This window comes from Barbus barbus (assembly GCF_936440315.1).
Source record: "Barbus barbus genome assembly, chromosome: 12".
In the NCBI taxonomy this organism is placed as follows: Eukaryota; Metazoa; Chordata; class Actinopteri; order Cypriniformes; family Cyprinidae; genus Barbus; species Barbus barbus.
The window spans coordinates 26003608-26026825 of record NC_136740.1 but is presented as its reverse complement, the minus strand read 5'-3'; the positions used below and the strand labels follow the sequence as shown (position 1 = coordinate 26026825).

Sequence of the window (23218 nt, the reverse complement as noted above, 5' to 3'; positions counted from 1 at the left end):
GAACTTTCCCGGTAGAGCAGTTACGTTTTCTCTTTCGTCCAGCGAGCATTTGGTCTCACAGCGGACGCAGTGTGAGAAATCTCCCGGTCAAGCTCTCATTTTCCTCTTTCCTGTTTTCTCTTACTGTCCAACGAGCATTTGGTCTCACAGTGGACGTAGTGAGAACTTTCCCGGTAGAGCAGTTACGTTTTCTCTTTCGTCCAGCGAGCATTTGGTCTCACAGCGGACGCAGTGTGAGAAAATCTCCCGGTCAAGCTCTCATTTTCCTCTTTCCTGTTTTCTCTTACTGTCCAGCGAGCATTTGGTCTCACAGCGGACGCAGTGAGAACTTTCCCGGTAGAGCAGTTACGTTTTCTCTTTCGTCCAGCGAGCATTTGGTCTCACAGCGGACGCAGTGTGAGAAAATCTCCCGGTCAAGCTCTCATTTTTTCCTATTCCCCGTTTCCTATTTCTGTCCAGCGAGCATTTGGTCTCACAGTTGACGTAGTGAGAACTTTCCCGGTAGAGCAGTTACGTTTTCTCTTTCGTCCAGCGAGCATTTGGTCTCACAGCGGACGCAGTGTGAGAAATCTCCCGGTCAAGCTCTCATTTTCCTCTTTCCTGTTTTCTCTTACTGTCCAACGAGCATTTGGTCTCACAGTGGACGTAGTGAGAACTTTCCCGGTAGAGCAGTTACGTTTTCTCTTTCGTCCAGCGAGCATTTGGTCTCACAGCGGACGCAGTGTGAGAAAATCTCCCGGTCAAGCTCTCATTTTCCTCTTTCCTGTTTTCTCTTACTGTCCAGCGAGCATTTGGTCTCACAGCGGACGCAGTGAGAACTTTCCCGGTAGAGCAGTTACGTTTTCTCTTTCGTCCAGCGAGCATTTGGTCTCACAGCGGACGCAGTGTGAGAAAATCTCCCGGTCAAGCTCTCATTTTTCCTGTTTCCTCTTTCTGTCCAGCGAGCATTGGTCTCACAGCGGAGAAAGAAGGCGCAAACTCTCCCGAACGGTCGCTCCAAATTACAACTGCTCCCCGTTGCAGGCCAGCAGGGCCCGTCAGTCCAGGCACAGTGAGCCACCATCACGGGCCCCCCTGGGCAAACATCCAGACCCTTTCTCGAGATACCAGCCCGCCAAACTCGGCACTCATTTGGGGGGGTTTTTGTTCGGCGGCTGTCCTCTGCCGTTTAGCCTTTTGGGGGGAGTACTCTGGGTTCGGGCCGAACTCCGAGCTCGGAGCCCTCCCCCCGGACAGCACGCCAAATACGCATTAAACTTACCCCTTCAAATTATATGTAAGTGTGAACTCGTGAAATGATGTTTTATTAACAAAGTTCGGGAGGAGCTCGTTCAGATAATTAACACAAGTGGAGAGCACTCAGCAATCAATGGTAAGAGGTATATATACACTCAGCAGTCTCACCTCATTCCATTGACAGTTTGCAGCACCCCTCCACCACCCCTTCTCCACGCTTCTAGTCCTAAGCACTTACATAGGGGGGGAGTACTCTGGGTTCGGGCCGAACTCCGAGCTCGGAGCCCTCCCCCCGGACAGCACGCCAAATACGCATTAAACTTACCCCTTCAAATTATATGTAAGTGTGAACTCGTGAAAGACCTTAAAATGCCACCGGCATAAATTACAACACATCCTCTAAAAATTTGTGTATAATGTGTTGAGTGAAAAAAGCTAGTTCCTAACCTTCCTTTTTATAACAGCTACAGCTATACTGAAGTCTTTGCATTGGATAATAATAATAATAATGATAGCACATGTACACTTTTATTAGATATTACAATACCTTGAAAACCAGTCTAAAACTAGTTTCCTTACGAGGCACCGTCTTACAAAAAATGCTGCATGTGAAGTGTTTGACTGATTCAGGATTGAGAAAGTAAAGCCGACTCGACTCATTTTTTCCAACTAACAATGTGTGAAACTAAAACTGATTTCAGGAGATCACGTGAGCTCCACAGGACCTTGTAGAAGAACTTATAGGGATGCCTATGCATGTGTTTGTTATTTTTTGTTTCATTTAATCATATTTCTAGGTTTGTTTGTTTATTAATTTATTTAGGATCATGTATTAATAGTGCATGTATTAGATTAGAAAACAGTAGGCCTAACACTTTACAATGTGTCATGTTAACATTAATGTAGTAACTAACATGAACAATACATTTATTACTGATTCGTCTTTGTTAATGATAGTTAGCTAAAAAGAAAGTTGTTCATTGTTAGTTCACAGTGCATTAACTAATGTTAACAAACACAATTTGTGATTTTAATAATGCATTAGTAAATGCTGAATTTAACATTAACTAAGATTAATAAATGCTGTAGAAGTAAACATTATGTAGACTATGTTAAATAATGAACCTTGTTGTAAAGTGTTATCTAGAAAACTGTAGATAACATGGATTGCCTCTAATGCTTTCAGAAAAGCAGCTGAACACCAAAGTAGGCTAGACTTTCGAGCACCCTAGCGTTTACAAGAAACTGGCCTGTATTTGGGGCTGGAAATGTTCACAGGAAGTCTAAAGACACACCACCAACTGTAGATCATCTGTCTGTCAGCAGTTCATCCTCCTCAGCAGCTTTTATTGAACTGAGGAACTATGGCGAAAACTATTAAGGATCACCTGCAAGATATTTTTGATGATCTGGGGAAGGACGAACAGAGGAAGTTTAAAAGCAAATTGTGCGACCGGAGGACAGAGCCGCGCGTGCGACGAGCTCAGATCGAAGAGGTTGAAGATTCGATAGCTCTCGCCGATTTAATGGTGAACACTTTCACGACGACTGGTGCTGTTTCTGTAACGATCGAGATTTTACAGGCTATTGGCTGTAATGAACAAGCCACGGAGCTCAACGAGAACGTGGGAAAATGTAAGGAAACTATTATAAAATAATTCAAATACAAAACTGAATTCTCAAGGAGTAAAGTAGCCTACTAGGTAGACGTCCTCTTTCACTTTAGTAAACGCTGTTTAGCTATGTTAATTGTTGCATTTAAAAAAAAAAAGTTAAAAAAAAAGTTAATAACAAATATCTAGTTGAGAACCGAGAATCAGTTATTTACAAGCGGTTCCATTTAAAATAATTTTAATGTGAATTGCACTTTTTGTTTTTGCAAATAATTATTCCTCAGAGTACTATAATAATCGTGTAGAAAAATCATATTTTTTTTCGTTTACTATTTCAAATTAGGCTACACTCTTGAGTTCAACTCGATTTCACTTTCAGTTTCCTTCGCCAGTTGACTGCAATCGTTTTAAGAGGTTAACAATAATATTAAGCACAGGGAAAGGCCAGTTACATGATCGGTAATAATAATTAACTATACTCCATATACATGCAACGTGGAGATTTACTGTGAGATAATCATTAACTTTAATATGTTTTTCAGCAGCTCCACTTGTTCCTTCAGCAGGTGCAAGCGCTCTATCTGCGGGTGAGTATGTGTAACTGCAGGTGTGTTTTTAAATGGCATTTATTTAGAAAATAAGTTTCACATCTCTTCACTGTTTGGTATGAGAGCGTTTATTTAAAACCCAATAATCACAATACAGCACTGATCAATATGAACTCACAATCCAACCACATGCTTGTTTTCATCTCTTTCATAGAGCAATTCGTCGATAGGAATCGGACAAAGCTGATAAGCCGAGTGAATAATGTAGACGCTATCCTAGATGAACTTCTTCAGATGAGAGTCATCACAGATGAGAATTACAGTACCATCATTGTTGAGAGAACCTCACAAGAAAAGATGAGAAAGTTATTTATGGGCCCGATTAAATCTGCTGGCTCTAAAGGGAAAGATGCCTTATACAAAGCTCTCAAGGAAGTTGAGCCTATGTTGACTGAAGAACTGGAGAGTCAGTGAAAAAGCCTTGATATTTTTACATTTAATGTTTTTTATTTACTTGTCTAATTAGTATAGGTAACAATGTCAAGAAACTTCAATTTTTTAATAACAGCAAACAAATGTTGCTTAAACATTAGAACTTGCCATCGTTTGAAAGTTGTTTCCCCTACTTTTTCTCCAAGCAGACAAACTGTCACACAATCAGGTGCATCCAAAATCTTGCTTGCTAACTGAACATATTAAAAACTTGTCCAATATCTTGAAAAAATGGTCTTTGTTAACGTATCTTTTTTTTATCACCAATCAATAAACAAGCAAATCGAGAAACCAGATGTTTTTTTTTTCTTTTCTTCAAAGTTTCTTCAGACTGATGTAATTCGCAGTTAAAATGTCTATTTATTCAGACTCTTTATATTCCTGATCCAACTTTGCATATAATGTCTTATTTATAAAATATTGTATTTGTTTTTATTGCTGTCACTTAATCATTCTGCTTTAGCTTAGTCAATGCAATGCTGTACTACTGTAGAAGTGTCCCTAGAAATATACAGAGGTTTATATTGGCTGCAAGACTAGTCCTCCTCCTCATCCTCATTATTAAAGGAATAGTTTACCAAAAAATGAAAACTTGCTTAAAATTTTCTGAATTTGTTTCTTCAAAACAGATTTAGAGAAATTTAGCATCACCTGCTCACCAATGGATCCTCTACAGTGAATGGGTGCCGTTGGGAATGAGAGTATAAAACAGTTGATAAAAACATCACAATAATCCACATGCCTTGATGTTTGTAATAAATGCATCATTGGGAAATTTTTGTCTTTGAACTATTCCTATATGTATCAAATATATTAGCAATAATTTAGTATTCCTAACCTCTTTTCACTGAAAATAATAAGCCTACTAACCAAAACTGTAGTTATTCCAAATTAATGCCATCACAAGGGTCTTTCAACTTAACGAGCCTGTAAAAACACAAGATGAAAACAAGACATTTTGAATCAGAAAGGTATAAAGTAACGTTTAGTTTATACAACACAAAAGTGAGCCTTGTCCAAAGAAAGTGAGCCTTACTTGCTTTGAGAGCGTGCAGCTTTCCTGGCCTCTCGAGCTTCGTTCTCAGCGTAGATCTTCCTATAGCAGTAAATCAGCACTCCAATCATCCACAGCTGCAGAACTACGATCAACACGTACATCATAATCTCAGAGATCACAGCCGTCAGCTCAGGGTTTGCTTGGGGAGTAACAACAACAAATATCAGATATTCAGGTTACATGACGCAAATCCATCATTTGTAAAAGAGTCTTAAATGGATCTCACCTTTTTCCACAACTGTGAGTTCCACCTCTTTACTTATTACCACATGTTCCTCATCCAGAGGAAAGTACAGCGTACGGTGGAAGGTACAGAGGTAAGTCCCAGTGTCATTATATGTGACATTGTGAATAAAGACAGAACCAGTTTGCACATCCTTTGTCCCCATAGTTCCTTGCCACTCTAGTCTTCCCTCAAAGTTTTCATCAAGAATGGTGGGGTTATAGTCATACTGAAAAATCTGAGAGGGATAGAAATATTACTAAAATAAAATAGGTCTTTAAAAATCTTTTCAACAATTTCAAGCGTGAAAAGTCATATATGCATCAAGCTGAGGCTTTCTGATCCAAAGGATCACTCTACTAACATGGATAAACTCCTCAGTTCCAGCTGCTTTGTAGTGCCAATCAACAATAGCAGAACCAGGCACTTCTTCTCTCCTTTTGCACGAAATGCAACCCAACAGAAAGCCTTCGCCGGCCACAGCTTCTGTCATGGAGTCTACTTCTGCACATCCAGTTTGGCCCTGTGGCACTGAGACATATTGAGACAAATAGATATCTCAATAATAAATAACAAGCAATAAAAAGAGATTAGTGCTGTCAAACAATTAATCGCATCCAAAATAAAAGTTTTTGTTTACATAATATGTGTGTGTACTGTGTATATTTATTATGTATATATAAAGACACGTGTGTGTGTATATATTTAAGAAAAATATGTTATGTTTATATGCGATATAATTTATATGAATATAAATATATACACGTAAATACATTTAAATATTTTCAAAATATATGCTGTATGTGTGTGTGTCTTTACATATAGCCTACATAAGTATAAACAGTACACACATATATTATGTAAACAAAAACTTTTATTTTGGATGCGATTAATCATTTGACAGCACTAAAAGAGATGCGAGATTATTATAATTCAGATGCATTAAGCAATGAACTGATATGGCAGTGGGTCCCTTTTTGGTCACACTGTAGTTTGGGGGCCAAATCTCACTATCAACTATGATAGTGGGCCTCAATAAATGTATAATTTGCTGCATATTAATAGTTAGTAAAGTAGTTAAATTTAGGTATGGGGTAGGATTAAGGAATCTAAAATATGGTCATGCAGAATCAGGCATTAATATGTGCTTCCTAAGTATTAAAAAACAGCCAATATGTAAGTAATATGCATGCTAATAAGCAGTTAAGAGTGAGAATTGGTCGCTAAACTAAAGTGTTACCCACTTTTTAGATGATCTGCTGAGAAAAAAGTGCAAAAGTCTAATATGGTTTTTATAAACGATTTTCCTTCTTTGCTTATCATGCATCTGCAATATAAATATTGACAAATGTGACATTTCTGATCAATAAAACTACAGATAAATGCACAGGATGTTACATGTAATAGCCTACTTGCAGCAGCAGAAGACTTCATGTTAATGCAGCTTATGACAAATAAGAATCATCTGATGACTCGATAATTTTACTCTAAATATATAATGTCCTCTAAGTCATTTTATCTTTTGAAATAATTTCCCATTAGCGTGTTATAACGTACCTTGAGTATAAAAGATGCAGAGAGCCAAAAATGAAACCATTCCCAGTGCCATTTTCACAGTTCACACAGTTGTATGAACCGATGCATTAATAAATCGCTTCCTCGAAATAGCGTGTTCCACGTTTCTCTTATTATAACAATTTCATAAACATTACTGGGCCATAACAGTCTCAGTTCTTCTTATTTTAAATCCAAAACACATCGCATTTGCGCTCTTCAATTGATTTTCCTAAAAACATACATTTAAACACAATCCTTCAGCGTTCAACAGATTTAAAGGAATGCGTTCAAAGTTTTCAAATAATATCACGTCCCTAAAACAGCTCGTGTCTTACCGCAGACTTTGACGTTTAGGAGAGCTAAGTATAGACTGTGTGAATCCTTGTGCTTGCAACTCAACGCGCAATTTGAGAAGTCAGATTCAGAGCGGCATGCAGTTGCTATAAGATCCCCTAATAATAATCACGTGGCACTCCGTTTTAACATTTGTTCCCTTAAACTATTGCATATTTTATGATTTTTAGTTGCCTACTTGTACTAGAAATAATCCAATAGTTATTAAATTCCTTCAATTCCAGTCAATTCAATTCCTTGCTAATCACTATCCCAACAACAGTGACAGTAGGCCTATTGGTTATTATTAATTAATTGCTTTTGTCCCCATTGAATTCTATGGAGATCTGTGTTCAGGTAGCCTATCAAATATTCACTTTTGATTAGAATGTATTCCAATTAATACTGGGACAAAAAAATCGATTCACTCACGATTATCGCGATTTTTCAGACGTGCATGAAAGCGGTTGCTGTCCAGATTCAGTATCTGCGGTCAGATGAGATGTTGACAGGCTTAATGCCAGTGTCATTATTCTATCGTTATTTCTTTAACTTGTTACGAAATAAAAAGTCTCTCACCTCAGACAAAAGAACAGATACCGTGTTCGTAGCGCGCTGTATATCACTTCACTAAAGCGCAGAAACTACGAGCGTGCAACGCGTGAAATTAAAGTACAGTAGGCCTACCGACAAATCACATGCGTGTGTTAGCTGGGAAGGATTTGCATGAAGGTATGATATTCATTCTATTCAGGAGCAGTTTCCACATTTCATTAACAGTTCATGTTAGTATTGTATATTCACCATGCTGTTTCCATAACCCAAAAATACCATGTTATTTTCACTTTGAGTCATTTAATGACTGTGGTGGCACAAACCAACTTAATTGTATTAACAAAATCTAGCTTGGGACTGCTATTTAATAGCCTTACCTTTATAGGCTGTTTATTCAGTATTAATCATATTCTTAACAGTCTTAACTTAAATAAATTTGCTTTGTTTTTGTTTTTTTTAACAAATTATATATAATATGGTAAGTGGGCCAGGGCTTATATATTTTATTTAACGCAGTCCAGTATTTAAAAGAATGGCTTTCGAGTTAAGTTTGATGCTTTCACAGACTCTTCATTTTATTTGATTGTATCAATGGAACTAGTTTGATGGGCACTTTATTTCAAAAAGTATTTTTCTATTGGACTTTTTGTGGCTGTTTGTTTATGTTTACTGAAAACTGAAATAAAACAGGAAAAATGACTGCTAAGATGTGTTTTTTTGTTTTTAAATTGTGACAGTCTGTATATTAAGTGTATCATTCAACTTTTTCCCATGGTCTAGAGTTAAAAACAAAAAATAAAAATGGCAACACAGCAATATCGAATCGCAATACTTGTAGAATCGGAATTCTTTAAAAAAATCGCAATATATATCGTATCGGCAAGTATTGTGATAGTATCGAATCGTGAGGTAGGCTAGGTGTATCGTCTGGTCAAAAGAGAGAGAATTTATTTATGATTTAAAAATATGTAGTAACAGTGACCAAGGAATACATGTTGAAATGGCTTGCCATATCAAATGAGCACAGGCCTCCTTTCCTAATGTCAACATTCTCAGAAAACATCTTTATATTTTTAGTTAGATTTAAGGAATGAACATGATACATATGAACTAGCTGTAGTAGTTTTTTTGTACGGTAGGCTATATAGCTAATAAATAAGCACAATTTTGCTAACACCTCACAATGTGTGACATCACTGAAGATAAAGTCTTGATTGCAATCTTTAGAAAAAAATTCAAAATGTCTAAAACAAAGTACGACTTTGAAATTGTGGAAGTTTTCAAATGTGCACAGCTTTAAAGTTTAGTTGCTAAATTGTGTTTATGTGCTGAAACAGCTTTATTTGGGTTCACACAGCTGTTTTCTTTTCATGGCACTGATGTTCAGTGTCAGTTTACTTAGTCTTGAGCACAAGGGCGTTTCATTGGTGAGCAAGGTTAACAAAATATTTTGGATAATTCCACTAGCCTAAAATATAATAGCCTATAAATAAAAAAATGTGTTCTCACATGCTTAATATCATGCCAAATGCTTAATAAATAGGCATTTTTTTTGTCAAAACATTGTCCTTCAGATCATGTAGACTGTGTTAAGGTAAAGTATATTTACACTGACATCTCATATGTCAGATTGCATCAGGGGTTTACTGAGTAGCTGATAAACTTCTAAGGAGTGAAGGTTGTTGTTTTGGCCCCCCAAACGTCAGACCACCCTCCCAAAACAAGCAGCCAGTACACAAAGCGTCCCACTTGATTTCCTTAACGACGAGCTGGTGAACTTTTATATTTAGCACCGCTCCGGTTTCCAGATGCCCATCCAGTGCCAGCAGACGTACAGCAACACAACCCCATGCAATCTCTCCGCTACTCCAACATAACTCATAAAATCAGACGAGTCACTGGCACTAGAGAGAGAACACGTGCTGAAACCCTGTCAGAATCGATTTAAGAGGTGAGTCAAGGCTACTTCGTATTTTTAATAAACGAAACCTGATTGACAAGAAAAGCTGTAGAGACAGTACAACATATTACAGTCTGTTTACATTGCATACTCTATACATTAAATAATCTATAGCTTAATGCTTTCCACATGATAACATACATAACGGTTAATATTTAGCTCGGTGGTTTTACATTTCTGAAGTAGGCTACGCATTGTTTAATGCAATTTAGAATGAACTATAATCATAAGGTAAGACTGTGAGATGAATGGCCAATAAAGTGTGTGTTATTCTTTATCCCTCTGAAAGCAAGGTGACTCTATTCTTGGCGAGAAACGGACGAGAAAATACCGATTCCAAACGCATCTCTCATTGCTTGATAGAATAATGATTATGAAAAGCATTGAAACAAGCATTCAAGGTAAGCAGCTTTATCTAATATTATATTATTAACCAATCTAAATGTTTCAAACTAATTGTTGGACTCCCATATTATTAAAGTATCCCTCCTCTATTTTGAGTTCAGCTACATTTAATATCATCAAGAGGGCGCAGTAAGCAAGTAATGATGTAGAAATAAATTTGAGGATTATATCTAATTTATATGTATCTTCAGTGTATAATAATCTAAGTCTATATGTATTGGGTTTTGGTGACTTGTCATGCTTTATTATTGCTTGGTAATATGAACATAAACTATATTTAGATATTCCATATATACTATTCTTATATTTCTGTAATTTTAAGCACTTTATTGCTGTTTAAGATGAATTGTTTGTGGACAGGCATGTTAGTACACAACGCAGTTATTTTTTTCTGCGCACGCTGTAGAGTCGTTTAATGGATTCTCGCTCGACTGTACCATAATGTAAACCGGGCGGGGGTGTAAATAATTCAGTATAATTTCCATTCATTAATTTTTTCCGCTTTGAGCTGTGTTTTAATATCAACGATGTCCGTATATGTTTTTCTCGTCATATATGTTCAGACTTTAATTACGTATTCATTAAAGTGTGAATAAATTTGTCTTGGAGTTTGAATATACCCTGACAACTTTTTGCCCGTCGCATTGGAAACCGAGCTCTATCTCTTCGCGTAGCATTTAAACTTGGACAAATTTGGTATACTTATAATAGCTACTTAATTTAATGAGGCATATTTATATAGAACAAACTACTAGTAGTGCTAGTCCTGTGACTAGGGTTTCGGAACGGTGCAAAGGCGAAATCACGGATGAGAAAAAGTAAACAGAGGACCGTTTTCTCTCCCACCGGTATCATTAGCATGCTAGCAACTAGCTTCTAGTATTCGCCTCAACTGTCTGAATAGTAACTTACAGCTGACCGGTTCTTTAGCACTGCTAACGCCTGACATGGTTTATTTACTGAAGTGTGATTTGACATTTACGCATTTTCCAGCGTATGTAGACTCGAAATAGTTAAACATTAATAAATAATTAGAAAACAGTGGCTAAACTTGAAAACTGGCGACGAAAGCTACCTTTTTGGTTAGCTTGCCGGCTAAATTTGGGGTGCTGATGTGTTCCTGCGAGAAAGTGGATTTTAACATCACTCCTCGTACTGTCGCCCGTTTGGTGTATGAGGCCGAACAGGAAAAAAACAATGGGGGTAATTCGTCCAATGGGAGGTAGGACTTATTATTATTATTGGTTTGTTTATTATTTTATTGTTTTTCTTTATTCTTATTATTAAATTAGACTTTTTAAGTTCATAAAGTATCTGTCATTGATGTCCTTCATTCAGCTGAAGTTTGACTTGATCATAAAAACGTTTTTATTTATCACACTGGTGGTTTTTATGCTTATTGTGTGTGCAAATGAAAGTGTTAATAGCCCTAGTTTGATTTGTTCAAACAAAACCAAGACATGATTTAGCTTGTTCAAACAGGAAAGTAAATAAAGTGGAAGATCTTGTCCCTGCCTTTGATAAACGGCTGTCAGTCTTGTTCTGAAGCCTTTGTGAACAGTTCAGTTGGAGGTTTTCACAGGAATTTGTATTAATTTCCCAAACATCAGGAAGTTCTGCATAATTTCTCAACAGTTTAACAGGTCAGGATTGATGACTGCTGATTTGTCTATGTTTGTCTATCTCTTGGTGTGATAAGAGTGTGTTAGCACTATTTTGGGTCATGCTTTTTAATTTGTAATCTTGAAAGTGGTTCTTTATTTTGCTTGATTCTTATGGTAGTTTCTTTGAGTTCAGGAAGGCATCTTTACTCTGAAAGAAAGTGAACAATAAAGAGGACACACTGTGTAGCTTGAGTATTATGGTGGTTGATTTGTTTCAGCACGGCTCACCAGCTTGTGGTAACACTGACAGGAAAAACTGTGCTTAATTGTGGGACCCTTGTCTTCTTTAACCACAGTAAACACTACACAATGTGCACAAATGTTCCAGTGTAAAACATGCAAAGCTGATAGTAAGGTGAGAAAAGAAAACAGGTTTGCATGTGCATTTCCATCGCTTTTCAAACTGTCATGTTCCCTTTGGAGGAAGTTCAGCAACATGATCAAATCTAATAATACAATAATAGGTAAAGCAGCGTACAGAGTATTTCATTGTTTTCTATTAGATTAAGCTGTTGATGTTTTACACTCAAGTTAAATCAAAGGCAGTAGCTTGAGGTTCAGTGGATTTTTTGTTTTGGATTGTAATCGCGCTAACTCTGCAAGTTTTGGTTCACCTTTTTTTTTTGATAGAGTTTCATGTTAACAGTTTAAGTACTTTTAGCTTGTATTCTCATCTATAACTAGGGGTGTTTCTCAAAGCTTTCCGGGGACAAATGATAAACAATCACAGAGTGACGGTTGCATTATGCTGTAATCATGCAACGGTTACTCCACCCATACATTAATAACCGCTTTAAACACCAGTTAGCCGGGTATGCAGGTTGGTGTTGTTGTATGATTTTGTTTGTGTTGCTTTGAATCTGCTTGTCAGTCATGATCTCATTTAGAGGAGTAATACCATAAGAATATGGGAGGATATTGTCCAACAAGACTTTTCATTCAGTAGCAAACGTTGTCAGCTCTTACATTGTTTTTTATAAATGTTTTTATAATTATTTGGAAATATATTAGGGGTGTAACCCAATGACCATTGAAAGTTTGGGGTCAGTAAGAATTTTTTTCAAGACATTTAATGTCACAAAACATTTCTATTTTGAATAACTGCTTTTTTGAACTTTCTGTTCATCAAAGAATCACGGTTTCCACAAAAACCGAAGCAGCTCAACAGCTTTAACTGTGTTTTTGTTTTTCTTTGGTTAATAACAAATGTTTCATTTACACCACAGCAGCATATTAGAATGATTTCACAATAATAATTTTCATTTACATTTTTTGACCAAGCAATAATGCAGCCTTGGTGAGTATAAGAAACTTTCAAAAACATCCAAAAATCTTACCGACCTTAAACTTTTGAATGTTAGTGTTCATATACAGTATAAGTTGTTATTTACATTTCCTAAATATATATGCATTTCGTTTCGAATCTTTAAATCCCTTCCACATTTGGCCATTTAAAAAAAATATATAACTGTGACTCACTGTTAAAATGAGTGTTAAATGATGGTAATACTTTATGCGCGTCCCTGTAAAACCATAATATTATACAAATGATCTGTGAAGATATGTTTTGGTTACAATATAAAGGAGCTTTTTTAGTCTGTGGCTTGAATAAGTTAAAAACAAATACAGTTTTCCCCCCCCCTCAGCAACATGATCTTATCATACCTGATGTGCGAATCGTGATGACGAGGTGGATTGCAAAACTGCATTTTTTGTGAACTCTGCTTGTAGAAGAAAAGGGGGCAGAGACTATTTTGAAGGACACCTTTAGTAGCAACAGAGAAACAGGAAGAAGATGGATTTGACATTTGCAAGCAAATTCGACTGCTCAAATGCTGGGTTTTTCTTTCCTCTGAAAATGACCTGCACAAGTGATGGCTGCACACCTTTATGTAAATTGTATTTCAGTGATGGCTCCACCCCATTTTTGAGTTCCTGCTGCAGGAGTTTATGCCGTATATATGCTGTACAGCTGTGAAGGAACCTTTCAGGACAGTGAGTTGTAATGGATGCAGACTTTTCCAAATGTCATCAGATTGTTTTGCCATAATGGAATGTTTATTTTGGACTCTAGTGGAATTTCCAGTCCACATGTAGAAGATTAGAGAGTAGGAAATATCTGGCATTTCTCAACGAATGATTGTGCGTGATGAAACTTGTCCTCAATGAAACTGTCAGCCTTAGACAATCCTGATGCAGAGAGGTTCTCGGTAATATACGAAAGTCTGTAGAATATGGCTGTGACACCACCTCCTGAAATCACCATAGCTGAGACCATTTCCATTCCAATCCTCAATGTTCTCCCACCATCGTCTGATACGGAGTCGTGGTCCTGCTCCCCAAGCCCACGGCCACACCGGTACCACTCTCGCAGCCGAAACCGGGAGAAGAGAAGAGCCAAAGTGCCTCAAGAGGACATATCAAAGAACCGTTGGGATAAAGTGCAAAGGAAACGAGATAGGAGCCAAAGCCCCTTGCATGCATCTCCATCGCCTCCAATGGTTTCTAATGTAGAAGAGGAAGAGCAGGGCAGCCCTTCTGTGCTTCTCCTACCCCCATCCCACTCATGGTCACGGAGCTCCTCTCCAAGCAGGCGCTCTCGCTGGTCTATCCGTAGCCTTCTCAGCAAGGACTCAGATTGTGACAGCAGCAGGTCAGTGTGTTCCCCCTCTTGCTTATGCAGACTGCAGCACTTCCTTATGCTGCGTTATTTTTATTTTTTTTAAGTGCATCCATATTCCTGCAGGTGCAGATGCAATGAGAAGAGGTGGAGAAACACTTAGGCATGAGATGTTTTTGGTTTTAAGACCCATGCTTACTAGCATTAAATTTCCCATAGATAGTCATTGTCTTGTTTTTCTTCGTTGGCATGTTTTTTTTTTTTTTTTTATTAAATTTTTGGTGTTTTTGTTTCACTTCCCTTCAGAGTCAAATTCAGAATTTGTTCAGAGTGCAATGCAGTTAAGCTCAACCGTATTTGTCATTTACCACAGGAAATAGGTTTGACTTGTTCCTCAGTTGCATTTATAAAGACGGCAAGAAACATGGTAACAGTAAGGCACACACACAGTGCGAGTAAATAAGTAATTCTTTAAGTATGAACTGAAGTATTATACAGGTAATTTAATTAAGTGTTTAAAAATAACATATACTTGAACACAGGCTGTGGAGTCAAGACATTTACAAATATGATTAAAAGATGAATATGAGACAAAACTACAGAATGTCACATTTTATTATTGGGTGATTCAACACATATATGTTTTACCAGCAAAGAAGTTCAGCACTTTTAGAGTTTCATCCCTCTATCTGATGTGAGCATAAGTATTGGAAAAGTTGCCTCACAGGTCTTTCTAAGTGATCAGCTGTGTCCTGTTGCATTAATTCTTCAGATATTAAAAGCAGGGAATGTGTCGTATCAGTTATATCCATTACTTCTGGATTCTGAATCTTGCATTCAATGATGACACACACAAACCAGGATGAAGATGAGGGAGCTGACTTTGAGAGAAAAGCAAGCAATTTGGATGCTAAAAGAAAAGAGGAAGTCAATTAGAGCTATAGCAAAAACAAAGGGCATGGAGAAATCAAGAGTCTGGAAACAACCAGCAACTACCTGATCGGTTGAGAAAACAACAGTAGTTGATGACAGACAAATCATAAAAGCTGTGAAAATGAACCCTAAAAGATGTGTCTGTAAAATCACCAACAAATTCCAGAAAGCTGGGGTGATGCTCTGACAATCTACTGTCCTCAGGAGACTTTGACAGAATTACAGATGCTACACAGCAAGATGCAAACCTCTGACCAGCACCAAAAATAGAAAGGCAAGATTAGAGTTTGCAAAAAAGCACAAAGGTGAGCCAGAAGAGTTTTGGAACTGTTTATGGACCGATGAGACAAAGATGAACCTTTATCTAAGTGATGGGAAAGCAAAAATGTGGAGAAAAAAGGGAACTGCAAATGATCCCAAGCATACAGCCTCATCTGTAAAGCATGGTGGAGGTGGTGTCATGGCATGGGCATGCATGGCTGCCTCTGGAACAGGCCCTCTCAACATTACTGATGGCTTAATGTATGATGACAGTAGCAGAATGAATTTGGAAGGGTACAAAACCATCTTGCCTACCAATATTCAAGAAAATGCCACCAGATTCATTGGGAAGTGCTTCATATTGCATCAGGACAATGACCCAAAACACCCTGACAGTTCAGTCAAGGAATTTATAAGGGCAAAGAAATGGAAAGTCTTAGATTGCCCAAGTCAGTCTCCAGATTTAAAGCCGATTGAACATGAATTTCACCGTAAAGGCAGAAACTCCCCAAAACAAGCAACAACTGGAATTGGCAGCATTAAAGGCTGGGAAAAGCATTTCAAAGGATGCGACCAAGAGTCTGGTGATGTCTATGGGTCACAGACTCACTGCTGTGATTGTGCGCAAGGGATCTGCAACTAAATAATAGCTTTTATTCTTTTATATCTGCCTTATGTTCAACTGTCCCAATACTTATGCTCACATCAATGAGTGGGATGAACTCTAAAAGTGCTGTTCCTTTTATTTGGTAAAACATATATGTGTTGAAACGGCTAATAATAAAATGTGACATTCTGTAGTTTTGTTTCATATTCATCTTTTAATCATATTTGTAAATGTCTTGACTCCACAGCCAACAGAGCAATTTTGTCTTTGTATATAATATATATATGAAGAGTTCATTTGCAAAAACCGATAACTCCATTTTTATTTTTTCAGAAATCACGCTTTTTTTATTGCAGGTAATATCAATCAAACTGCAGTTGGGGTTGTTTTGATTAAGTAATAATAACTTTAACAAATACAGGTAATTTACAAAATTAAAGTTCATTGAAAGCATGTTTTTTTTTTTTTTTTTACATATTAAAAGTTTGTTTTATAGCAAAAGCAGATAACTCCAACAGTCGTTTTTTTTTTGGAAAAGCAGATAACTCCACATTTCATGTTTTAGAGTTAAAAAAAAAACCACTCAATTAATCTTTGTAATATCCTCGGATGACAATGTAGATTTGCTTTCGCAAGGATCAATGAAAACGTTTCCACTTTTATTTTTATTTTTCGCCCTGAAGAAAATATCACAGGTTCATCAAGTTCGTCGAAATTATCCATCCTCGATCACTTTTAGTCAGCTTTGATGAAACTCCTCTCACCTAACACGTCTTTTCAAAGTGAAAGTACTGGTTCTGGACATGATCCAGAAAATGCAAGTGTTCCCTAGTAAACTGGCTTTATTCAGTGTACACTAGAAATATGGCCCAACTCTTGCTGTAACAGTTCCATACATGCATATAAACGCTGTGCTTTATTGCTTGTTATAATTACAGTAAATTTGTCCAGAAATATTTCCAGGGACCAAATTAAACAGGGAGTCTTGAAACACTGTAATTAGGTGAGGTTTATTGAGTCCTTTTCATTGAGTAACAGGAAAGATGATAGCGTGACAGAAAAGAGACCACAGAGGACGAGTGCTCTTGGCAGTGGAGAGATGGAGGTGGGGCTGTATCTGAGCCGTCTGGCTCTCGTACACATGACATCACTATTACCCAGTGGGAGTGTTCCGCCTTTTCTGGTGATGTCACTGCTGCCCAATCAGAAGCCACTGTTTTGATGCTGCAGTGAAGACTGTCAGCCAGTGAAAAGACTAGCTTAGAGAGCGAAAGGTGTTTTATGCACGCCACATGAACAGCTGTGCCCTTGTGCTTCTCATCTACCAACCGGTTTCATTGACCTAGTTCTTTCTGTTTTGTTGCTCAGCCATTTCGAAGACTAGCATGGAATTGGAGCCTATTCTGATGTTTTACAAGGATCTGGATACTGTTTAGCAAGTGCTTATTTATTTATTAGCTTACTAGAACCTTAAACCTTGCAATTAGGTAGCAGCTCTGAACACAATCCTTGTTAGTCTGAAAACAAACAAAATGCATTTTTATGGCTACGAATTATCACCCTTGAAATGAATGAGAGACATGCACGAATGAGTATTACAGGATGAATCATTTACATCTGAGGAATCCATCCTTCCTTTATTTGTAGACAGATCTGTGTAGTATAAAGTTCAAGAGGGTAAAGCCTGTTTATTGCTCACTTGCATTAATCGTTTTTGCTGACTGTAGAATGGGCCTTGTTTGTTTAGCAGCATCTGTAGGTTGTTTATCTGTCCAAAATCAATGCAATTTCCTGACATGCAAGTTTGCACAGCATCTGAATGACAAGAGCCCAGTTCCAGGCTCCAATGTAATGTGAATAATATTAACTGTATTATAATTATTTAATTGTATCTATCACCTCCTAATATAGCATGAATAGAGAGGGTTATAATTGCCTGTTTAAACCTCTGTACAACCCATGCACTTTGCCTGTAGTTCACCCTGTTTACATCAGTTGCTTCTTAAGTCTGAAGATTTCATTTGTCTAAGCCTCTTTGGGGTGCTTTGGCCTTTTTGACCATGATGTACTTGTGGTCCTGTGTGCCATATGTCCATATATAAACCTGAGATCCTTTTAGGAGGCTTGATTAGTGCTGCATTTCTCAGATCGCACACATTTTAAGCTCTGTTCCCTACAGATACATGTGATTGCAGAAATAGATTGACTTGCTTTGAGCTTCAAAACCTCAATCCTAGTGGATTATTGCACAGGAATAGCATTTTCTGTGTTTGATCAATGCCACTACAACCTCAGAAGTGAAAGGTAGATTGACATTGATCGTCCCATTTCCTGAGGTCAACAAAACACTTGTCGTACATAATTGACTTGCAACTGTAATGTACTGTATTTTCCAGAAAATAAGTTGCATCTAAATATAAAGTGCATTGGGTCAAAATTGCGTTATTACAATCTTTTTTTTTTTTTTTTACTATATTCATAAATAATATAAAATCAGTACGATTTAAATTCCCCTCACTCACAAAAAATCCTTTAAATTTACTGAAACTACCAGTCTATTGGAATATTATTTGGAATAAAACGCAGCACAGATGATTAAAAAAAGACTATTTATATTTCAGAAAATACAGCATTATGTTTTCAATCTGACCCATTGCCTCAACCCTTTTTTAAATATGAATAAAGATGTTTAGAGCAAAATTGGTACATTTTATTTACTTTATTCATTGCCATAATGGCTGCATATGATTTAGGATCCTAACTTGGAGGGTTCTTTTGACATGCAAATCTGTATTTGTATGTCTATATGTCTTGGTCTCCCATCACCCTTCTTATTGAGATTATGGCAGCCTCTCCCAGGAAAACAGATTATGGATATGGCTAGACCTCTGAGGATTATTATGCACTGTACGGTCTCTATGCAAACTGGGACTGCAGGTTTCCAGTTTTTGAATCTGGGATTGATTCCCTTAATTTGAATAACTTTGTGTCCTTAACAGCTACAGGCGTCCAGTCCATCAGCAAATCATTTCAATCAAGTTTTACTGACTCAAGTGCTTTCACATCAACTCTAAGCATAATCCCCTATAGTCTGGCCCTGGTGTGTGGTGGTAAAGAGAGGGCCACTGCCTCAAACAGTGTTGATGCCCTCCTCCACACAGTACATCATCTTTTCTCCTCCCCCTCCCTCTCTTACTCAGTGTGTAGGTTGCTTTAGGATAGCCGGAGCGCTCATGGTGGAGACCGCTGTGGTCGTTGCGTTTTACAGGGGGTCCGGTACCTCTTTTGGGATGGGGATATTGAACGATCGCGTTCTGTTGGACTAGAACGGGCTGCAGATGAACAGAGGACGCAGTGTCTCCAATGCGTTCGGCTAGTTAATCTGAATGTACCGTCTGTTGTGTCGGCGCAGTGCCATATTGAGAGGCTACTGTAAAATAAACGTGGGCATCACGCATTGAACTGAGAAAACACCCAATGACATGTTCGAGTAAGTAGCAAAAGGGTTAGTTATTTTATGCAATGCATGCATAATAATGTTGTTTCTACAAGCGCGTATGCTACTGTTGTTGAACCGTTCACTTTTATCAGTTGTTCTTGCATCGCAGTACAGTAGTAGGTCGTTTAGGCGTCAACACGCGTGCAACTGCGATTGCATCCCTAAATCGCACTGATGACATCGACATTCTGTGTGTGTGATCTGTCCCGGTGTGCACAAATGCACGTTCAGCACTGAGGATTAGATCGGCGCGTGCTGTAGTTTTACTTTTTGCACGTTCTGCATGCAAATCCCATATTCGTTATGCCTTTACTTTATTTAAATGACAAAAATGCATGCATTTTTTGCACATTTGCATTGGTTTACGCAGTGTAGATGTCAGCCGCTGAAGCACGCGGCATTAGTATTTTTTAACTTTAGCATTAGCATTAGACCGCCCATTCATTCTGTTGACATTTGCTGTAGCGATGTCCGATTCATTTGAGTCGTATCTTTTGAATGAATCGATCGAACCAGTCCATCAAATCGGACCGAACGATTCGTTCACATAATTAACTGAATCGTCCCAAGCGGTTCTCGAGTCAACAACTCCTTGATTCATTGAGCTGAGAACACCTATCCGATTTGTGATGTGTCGAGAATCAATGAGTGAGTTGATAGAAAGAGCATTTGGAGTAAAGCGAGGATTTAAATAATGGATAAAAGCATCTGCTAAATGACTAAAAGTAAATAAAAGCATGCTGTTTTACTGCTCTTTCGCTTTTGCTATGATCTGTGTGACTGGTTTTGCTGACATATAAAAGCGACTATACTTGCTCATTCCTTTTAGTTGCTACATTTCACATTTTAAGCCACTAGACCAACAAGTGAAGTAAGAAATGTGTTCACATGATCCTGCTGTGTTACCTTGGAGACTCTGATATCCCCCCCCCCATTCACTCCGTTACCAAGACAACATGAGTCTGGGATCCAAGCAGATATGAACAGGCAGAGGCCAAAGTTGTTAAAGATAAAAAAACAGTAATCAAGAAGACCTTATTGATGATTTGATAAAGAGTTGCGGAAGAGAAGTTGAATTAAACTTAAAATTAAAATTATTTACGGATTATGCTTGATCAATATGGGTTTTTCAATTTGGGATTTCTAAATTTTACATTCGGTCCCGCCCATATTTGGATATTTGGTTATCTCCTTACAAAATGCCACAGTGCTTTTTTTAGTAAGGGTCTGTTGTTACGCCATTGTCTTCTGTGACTCTTCGTCTTCTCATCTTGCAGCAGGCGTGTCTAATCACTGTCCTGAAGTGTGACTGTCTGTTATGTATTTTTATGGTGTTTTGCAGGATAGTTTCAAAACCTTTCTTGCACTGAACATTCAGTTTGAACTGACTGAACTCATCCACTCAAATGCATTACATGCAGGAAAACTTAGATATTTCAAATGTAGTCCTGATGATTTCCATTAATGTTGTAGCCTTTGATGGTTTGCATTCTCTGTTATGTTTTAGGAAGTATTACTGGGTGAATTATTAAATGTACACAATATATTCTTTACAATTTAATGCTTGTTATTTGACCTTGATCACATTCCCTAAATGGTAAAATCATTAGTTTTGTGATCCTTTCTTGTTGTGAGGCTCTCTTTTAAAGACTGAAGCCAGTTTTCATATATTTTTGTAAAATATCTGTTGGTAAGCATTGCTGTTTATTAGTATATATTGTTATATTGATGCATGTGAATGGAAATGATTGATTGATTAATCATTATTTTTCCTGGTATTTAATGGCCATTCAGTGTAAAGTATACCTTGATATTTTTTAAATACTGTTTTTGTTCTTAAACATTTTGAATCCACATGATGACATGGACAAACAATCCCTTTGATTAATTTCATACAAAATATTGAGATATATATTAGGGATCTACCGATTATCAGCCTGGCCGATTATCTGCTCCGATATTAAATATTTTTATGATTTTTGGTATTGGTTATTTATTTATCAAAACCGATTTGCCGATAAAATTATTTAATTTTGAAACACGCTATTTGGCTTTGATGCAGCCTGTCGGAACTCACCACGCTGTGGCCTGGAGCAGTTTCCGCCCACTGGCCATCTGATTTGTTGTGAGTCACAAGTCCGACCAATCAACGCGGAAGGCTAAAGGCACTGAAAGTTTTGCACTCTCACACCGAAAGCTCTTGCTAAACTGGAGCTGTTTCAGTGATCACGAATTAGTTGTCTCTCAAAGGCAGCAGCAGACGTTGCTGAAGTTGCAGTAAACACGGTGTTTTCAGCCAGTACCGCCGCTCCCTATACGCAGAGTACGCAGTTTGTGTAGGGCACCAACTCCCGGGGGGACACCATCCCCCCCAAAAAACCTTTCATTCTATATTAGAATTAAAATTAACATATACATAAATAAAAATCTAAACATTAACATATATATAATTATAAAAAAAAAAAAGCGTTTTAAGGTGAACGCATACGCAGTGGGCAGTAGGCTAATCACACGTGACAAAGCATTCCCGCATCCGCGACCGCTCGCGCCTCGTGTTTGCAGCTGAAAGCAAATGATCATAATTGATGGACAGCTATGCCCGTGAAAAGACACCAGCAATCCAGTGCCGAGAAAAAAAAAAAAAAAAGATTAAACCCATGCATCACTTTTAGGTAGGCTACATATTTCATAATATTTCATAATCCTGTGAAACTTTTTGGCTGTTGACGTTAATAACGTGTTTTAATGTCTGTAATAATTTAACATCCAACAACGCATATAATAATCTTGTAGCCATGGATGGCATCCACAAATTAAACATGGTTTTGTTACTTCAGCTAGTTTACAAATAATTTTTTTGTGGTTATAAAACAGACCTAAGCCAACAACAGCCTTTAAAATGACTTCAAATACATTATATAAAATTGTATATGCATTGTTACACACAGACAACCGATGCCGTGTACATAGGGCATATAGCATAAAGCTAGTTTGCAGCCCTCGTCCCTGGCTAGGCTTTTACATAAAATCAAAACAACCAAATAAAAAACAAACACAATCATCACAAGAAACAAAACGAGTACAAATAAACATTTATACAGATAACAGATATTGAGGCAGTAATGATTGGTTAATTAATAATTATATGGTTTCATTGAAAAACACTGTTAAAATACATAAATTAATACAAAATAAACAATTTAGATATTTACCTAACATATTTTTTAATATGCCTGTAAAGGGAGCCAAAGGCCTGGTAATACACTTACAGAATGATCAAGTCCTTTAATTTTGACCAAACATTTAGGCTAATTCAAATATCCACTTAATCTTTAATTTTTGGCCACCTTTTTGCGATAGAACTGCTACAGCCTCTGTCTTCAAAACGTGTACATCATAACCCTTACAAAAATTAACCATGGTTTTATCGTAGTAAAACTGCTCAGTTTTCGTTTGTGTTATTTTTGAATGCTTGAGACTATAAAATCAGGCAACTGTATTAATAAAATAATAGCCAAAGATAACTGTCTAGAGCTAAAATTGTAATTTGTAAATAATACAATTTAATGATTATTTATTTATTTACTTTTATATTTTATTAAAGGAACACTCCACTTTTGGAAATAGGCTAATTTTACAACTCCCCTAGAGTTAA

The 23218-nt window shown here is 37.3% G+C and overlaps 3 protein-coding genes across 6 annotated transcripts in view; 2 read left to right on the top strand and 1 right to left on the bottom strand.

The window, feature by feature from the left end:
- Window positions 1-2475: 2475 nt before the first annotated feature.
- Window positions 2476-4183, top strand: LOC306877773 (apoptosis-associated speck-like protein containing a CARD). Of its 2 annotated transcripts, none has more exons than XM_079429732.1 (3): window positions 2476-2871; window positions 3392-3436; window positions 3612-4183. In XM_079429732.1, the coding sequence occupies exons 1-3, from the start codon at window positions 2601-2603 to the stop codon at window positions 3869-3871; spliced, it is 576 nt and encodes a 191-aa protein (XP_079285858.1). In that variant the 5' UTR covers window positions 2476-2600; the 3' UTR covers window positions 3872-4183. The 2 variants fall into 2 exon arrangements, with proteins under 2 accessions (XP_079285858.1, XP_079285859.1); XM_079429733.1 differs by having other exon boundaries at window positions 2513-2871; window positions 3395-3436.
- On the bottom strand, window positions 3513-14302 carry LOC306877774 (sodium channel regulatory subunit beta-1-like). Its single transcript, XM_079429734.1, has 5 exons — window positions 13309-14302; window positions 5534-5700; window positions 5173-5407; window positions 4926-5085; window positions 3513-4816 (listed from the first exon to the last, which is right to left on the bottom strand). The coding sequence occupies exons 2-5, from the start codon at window positions 5660-5662 to the stop codon at window positions 4771-4773; spliced, it is 570 nt and encodes a 189-aa protein (XP_079285860.1). The 5' UTR covers window positions 5663-5700; window positions 13309-14302; the 3' UTR covers window positions 3513-4770.
- The window catches only part of LOC306877772 (protein Aster-A-like), a gene marked incomplete at its 5' end in the record, with an annotated part of 32331 nt that continues 19715 nt past the window's right edge, over window positions 10603-23218 (top strand). The window contains one exon of one of the 3 annotated variants that reach the window (XM_079429730.1): window positions 10603-11201. In XM_079429730.1, the coding sequence (XP_079285856.1) occupies window positions 11092-11201 (110 nt within the window). Of the gene's footprint in view, window positions 11202-13877; window positions 14297-19181; window positions 19555-23218 lie in introns of those variants that run through there. The other 2 variants (XM_079429729.1, XM_079429731.1) reach the window with 2 other exon arrangements.

Excerpts from the sequence above, each read along its gene's own strand:
- LOC306877773 (XM_079429732.1), top strand. The coding sequence starts at position 2,601 with ATGGCGAAAACTATTAAGGATCACCTGCAAGATATTTTTGATGATCTG. Across the intron at positions 2,872-3,391 it reads CAACGAGAACGTGGGAAAAT|CAGCTCCACTTGTTCCTTCA; the intron begins GTAAGGAAACTA and ends TATGTTTTTCAG. Across the intron at positions 3,437-3,611 it reads TGCAAGCGCTCTATCTGCGG|AGCAATTCGTCGATAGGAAT; the intron begins GTGAGTATGTGT and ends TCTCTTTCATAG.
- LOC306877774 (XM_079429734.1), bottom strand. The coding sequence starts at position 5,662 with ATGACAGAAGCTGTGGCCGGCGAAGGCTTTCTGTTGGGTTGCATTTCG. Across the intron at positions 5,086-5,172 it reads ACTCACAGTTGTGGAAAAAG|CAAACCCTGAGCTGACGGCT; the intron begins GTGAGATCCATT and ends TTACTCCCCAAG. Across the intron at positions 4,817-4,925 it reads GCTGCACGCTCTCAAAGCAA|GCTCGTTAAGTTGAAAGACC; the intron begins GTAAGGCTCACT and ends GTGTTTTTACAG.